This window comes from Cebus imitator, unplaced genomic scaffold, assembly GCF_001604975.1.
Source record: "Cebus imitator isolate Cc_AM_T3 unplaced genomic scaffold, Cebus_imitator-1.0 Scaffold11, whole genome shotgun sequence".
Classification (NCBI taxonomy): domain Eukaryota; kingdom Metazoa; phylum Chordata; class Mammalia; order Primates; family Cebidae; genus Cebus; species Cebus imitator.
In genome coordinates this window covers 11,775,317-11,780,663 of record NW_016107326.1, presented here as the reverse complement: position 1 = coordinate 11,780,663, position 5,347 = coordinate 11,775,317, and the positions used below count along the sequence as shown (strand labels likewise).

Genomic DNA, 5,347 nt, shown 5'->3' with positions numbered 1-5,347 from the left:
ATGATGGTGCATGCCTGTAGTCCCAGCTACTCGGGAGGCTGAGGCCGGAGAATTGCTTGAACCCAGGAGGCGGAGGTTGCGGTGAGCCGAGATCATGCCATTGCACTCCAGCCTGGGCAACAACAGCAAAACTCCGTCTCAAAATAAATAAATAAATAGATAAATAGATAAATAAATAATTAATCATCCCTAATTGAAACAACTATAATTATAAATTTAAACCTAATAAACATATTTCATAATTTGAAACAAAGGCATTTTCAGGTGTGTACTTGAAGAAAACACATATATATGTTATAATGAAACCTGAAAAATGAAATGAAAATTTGGACTTAGAATCCCTGATTTGATACCATCCACAGCCGCTATTGAAGCAAATCAAACCCTTTCATTATTAACCCAGCTACTGCCTGATAACCAGTAGTGTTTTTAGTCTGGAATCTTCTCCATGAGTTTTCCTTTTCTTTTCTTTTTGAGATCGAGTCTCACTTTGTCACCCATGCAAAAGTGCAGTGGCACGATCTCTGCTCACTGGGTTCAAATGATTCTCCTGCCTCAGCGTCTTGAGTAGCTGGGATTATGGATCCCTGCCACCATGCCTGGCGATTTTTGTTTTTTTAATAGAGATGGAGTTTCACCATGTTGGCCAGGCTGGTCTCAAACTTCTGACCTCAGATGGTCCGCCAACCTCAGCCTCTCAAAGTGCTGGGATTAAAGGCATGAGCCACTGGGCCCGGACTTCTCCAGGATTTTCAACAGTGCATGAATATTAAGGAAGTTTGATAAGTTTTAAAGAAACTCCTAGTCAAAACATTTCTGTTCATTTAAAAAAATTATTTGAGGAAGGAATTATATATTCTTCAAATACTGTATAATATTTTAACTGACCTTTATGTTGATTTCCCATATCATCTACATATTTTTGTTGCCATTTCTGAGGTTGTTAGATAAATATAGACATTAAATGAAAAAGAAAAAAACAAAAAAATACAGCTTAGGTCAGTTAATAGAAAGTAGGCAATTATCGAACATCTATTTATTTGTTTCACTATAATAAGAGAGGGGATATATAGAGCCTTAATCTTGGCTGTGAAGAACCTAATGCAATTGCTGAATAGGAAATACATGCTGTATAAAATTTCAGAGCAGCATATCAGTGTTCTCAGAAAAAACTCCTCTGAACTGGGGAAGGATGATTTTGGGAAATGATTTGAATGCTAAGTCCCTAAAAATGAAAGGAGTTTCAAATTATTTTTTGAGAGAAATTATATATATGCTTCACAGCAAGCAAAAGCTCCCAGGTAGAACTTAGCAAATGTATGAAAGTAATCTTTATTAGGAAGTCTAATTGAATTAATAATTAGAAAAAAAGTTGGAGAGATACGATGTGTATCCACCAGAGAAGCAATTTATGCAAATTTCCACATTGAACAGAGGAGTTTCTCCTTAAGAAAAGAGCACTTTGACAGGACACAGGAGCACTTTGACAGGCATTTTGGCTTCTTAAATAGTAAATTCACTTTGTAATTTTGGTATTTGAAAACCTAAACACTAGCAATTATATATAAAAAGTAATAAATTACTGAGAGGATAGAGGCAATTTCATTAATTCACTTGTGAAATAAAAAGCTAGGGCAGTGTTTCTAATAGAATAGAACAAAACATTAGAGTGTGTCACATTTCAATAGAGGTAAGTAATATTTAATGGCACTTTTTTGTTGTGTGTAAGTGGATGTTACAATATGAAATGCAAGATGATCTGAGAAACACTGAGGTAGACAATTGTCTTTAAAAATAGAATGGAAAGGAAGAAAACAGATCTTAAAGAGAATCAACAGGATTAGAAATCAAATTGGATTTGGTGAAGGCAGGGGAAGGGGAATGGAAAAGAAGTTATTGTATAAGGGTGAAAAATAATGTTAATCACTTTAAAATATATAACCAAAGGATTGTAATTTCAGAAATAAAATGTGAAAATGTACCTGATAGGGAATATGTATTGTGCTCTAAAATGTTTTTCTTTAATATCTTAAACATCCTTATCATGCTGGAATCATTTCCTAAGGAAAACTCTAGGATAGGTTATTCCTGGCATAGTAGAAATTACCTAAGTGTTTATCCTCTGAAAATCTCTGAAGACTTAAAGTAATTGAAGTTCCCTAAAAACAAACTAACTGAGTCTGCATAAAATGCTTCTTCAAATGCTCTTGACATGTATATTATCTGGAATTTTCTGTTTGGATAGATATGATCATCTTTCTAATATGTTGACCAAGATATTAGATGAGCGTCCTGAAAATGCTGTTGACATCATTGAAAATATTAGCCAAGATGTGAAGATGGCACATTTTAGTAAAAAATTTGATGCACTCCACAATGAGAATGAGATGCTTCCAACATATGAAATAGCAGAAAAGCAAAAGGCTCTTTTTCTCCAGGTACATTTGGAAGGAGTTGACCAAGAATTAGAAGATGAAATAGTAAGTCACTACTATAAATTTTAATAATTAAATGTTAAGATTCTATTTGGGACAAATGGCTGTGGCTTTAAATCTATACAATTTATGCCAACTGTATTTTAGAGCTTTTTTTTTTTTTTTTTTTTTTGAGACAGGCACCCAGGCTGGAGTGCAATGGTGTGATCTTGGCTCACTGCAGCCTCTGCCTCTCAGGGTCAAGCGATTCTCCTGCCTCAGCCTCCTGAGTAGTTGAGACTTCAGGCAGGCACCACCATGCCCAGCTAATTTTTGTAATTTTAGTAGAGATGAGGTTTTGCCATATTGGCCAGGCTAGTCTCAAACTCCTGACCTCAAGTGATCCACCTGCCTTGGCCTCCCAAAGTGTTGGGATTTCCAAACATAAGCCACTGCCCTTGGCCCTTATATTATAGCTTCTTACATAGTATTCACATCTTATTTTTAAAAAATATCTTCAAGACTTTTTAAATCAACCTCATTTCATACTAATCATTTCCTTGATTAGGGATGTCTTGTATTTTCATACATCTTTTAGTATTTTACAAGCTCTAACAGATTGTTATATGTTTGTATGCTAAGCTTCTTGAGATTAGAGAAAAAAATTTCTTCACATTTTATATTCTCCAAGGTGCCTAGTACAGATCTGGATGATAGCTATTTTTTATGAAACATTCTTTGAATCATGAATAAATGTTAGATTTAAAAAATCAGATTTTAAATCAAGTTGCATATTTTCCCCTTTATTAGAAAATTTAGAAGTACTTCTAATGTCTTTTATATTTTCTTCTAAGACAAGCTCCTCATATTATGACTTGATATTATGTATATTATGTCAGTGGGATATTATGCAAGAGGAGAGGAGTAAAATACTTTTAATCTTCACAGACAAAATGTTGAAAACATTTAGAGAAAAAGTTGGTGACAGAGGGGAAAAAAGCTATAATTAGAGAATAGAATATTGTACCTCACAGAAATTTTAACTCTAAATATTTCAAAATAATATTGACTATTCTGTTTCCTAAGTACTCATATACTTGTAATTTATACACATCTACTGAACTTATGTTCTGATACCACTAGATTTAAGATGTGTCTATATACTTTCAAATTTGATGCTTGAAGTAAAGTATTTTCTTTTCTTTTTTTTTTTTTTTTGAGACAGAGTTTCGCTCTTGTTACCCAGGCTGGAGTGCAATGGCGCAATCTCGGCTCACTGCAACCTCCGCCTCCTGGGTTCAGGCAATTCTCCTGCCTCAGGCTCCTGAGCAGCTGGGATTACAGGCATGCGCCACCATGCCCAGCTAATTTTTTGTATTTTTAGTAGAGACGGGGTTTCACCATGTTGACCAGGATGGTCTCGATCTCTTGACCTCGTGATCCACCCGCCTCGGCCTCCCAAAGTGCTGGGATTACAGGCGTGAGCCACCGCGCCCGGCGGAAGTAAGGTATTTTCAAAACAGCTTTCTGACAGGGAAAAGATAAGAGAGACAGTAGATGCTCTCTCTAGGCTAAGCAGCCTATGAGGAGAGACCCAACTGATGCAGTGAGATCCATAGTACTCATACGGAAGGAACAGGTGATAGGTGTCGAGGAGTTGACATCAGACAGTTTCAACAAGGTGGCAGTTGGTTATGTATCCATATCCAGTGATGAGGAGTCTGGCAGCAAACAGCATATGGAGATGAGGCAAATAGGCAGGCATTCCCATGCAGGAGTTAGTCAAAGAAAGTTCAGACTCCAGGGTAAGAATGGGTGCTCTTTATAGGCACAGCATTACAAGGTAGGGCTTTACATCCCAAAACTAGGATATGGGGTAAGAATACAAATAAGCTGTTTTGATCCTGGGACCTGGGCCCTTTAGATGCCATAAGTCTTCCTAATAAGGGATAAGATTGGCTTTAGAGCCTGGAACAGCTGAGTCATCAGGTGAAGATTAAAAGCTCCACCTCAGAAAGTAGAAAGATGCAGGAAGAGGTAGAGAGATCTCTGAAGCATTGAAATATGAGTTATATGACCAGCCTGTCTCTGACTTATATGTTTAGAGTGTTCATGTTTTTATTCCTGCCTTTGACCACACCAGAATTCATTTGCTTAGTCTTCAGCATTCATTTATTCATTACCCATTTATTCATACACAATGTGACTACTGTATACCAAGTACTGAGATATAAATGTGAAAGACTTTTCTGACTTTAAGTTGCTTACAGTTTAGAGAAAGGCGAAAAAAAGACTGGAAACCAATTTGATTAGTGCAATAAAGAGATAGCCTCATATGATGGAGTAAACATGGTGTTTGGAGGTAGCCAGATCTGAATTAGAATCCTAGTTCAACTAGCTTACTAGCTGTGTGATTTTGAGCAAGACGCGAAAATTTCCAAGCCTTAAGGATAATCAAATGGCAAAAACCTCAGAAGTAGAGGTAGTATATATAAAGGATTTGGCCTATAATAGGAACTTAATAGTAGCAATTATTATTACATTGTTTTGACAACATGATAAATGACAATGGAACAACTAACTCTGCTATTGGTAATTGGGCAAGGCATTTTAGTGGAGGCAATATTTCATTTGGGCCATGAAGGATAAGCAGGAGTTCACTAGGTGAAGACTCTTACAAATTAAATTTTTAGAAAAAAGAACAGTGAAATCATCAGGAAAGATTATTTAATGTTTGGAATAGTAGAGTGTGGATTGAGGGAGTTAATGATGGAAATGAAGCATAGTGCTTAAAGCCAAACTGTACTTTGCACATTGATAAGTAATTTCTTTCTCGTAAACAGTGAGAAGGTGTTTTTTTTTTTTTTTTTTTTTTTTTTTTTTGTTTGGGTTTTTTTTTTTTTTTTTTTTTTTTTTTAATGAGACGGAGTTTC

The 5,347-nt window shown here is 35.8% G+C and overlaps 1 protein-coding gene across 1 annotated transcript in view; it reads left to right on the top strand.

Annotated features, from left to right (window-relative positions):
* RSPH4A (radial spoke head component 4A) overlaps positions 1 to 5,347 on the top strand; it is a 17,934-nt gene that overhangs the window by 4,546 nt on the left and 8,041 nt on the right. Inside the window, exon 2 of the mRNA XM_017497364.2 lies at positions 2,246 to 2,480. Within this exon, the coding sequence (XP_017352853.1) occupies positions 2,246 to 2,480 (235 nt within the window). The remainder of the gene's footprint in view (positions 1 to 2,245; positions 2,481 to 5,347) is intronic.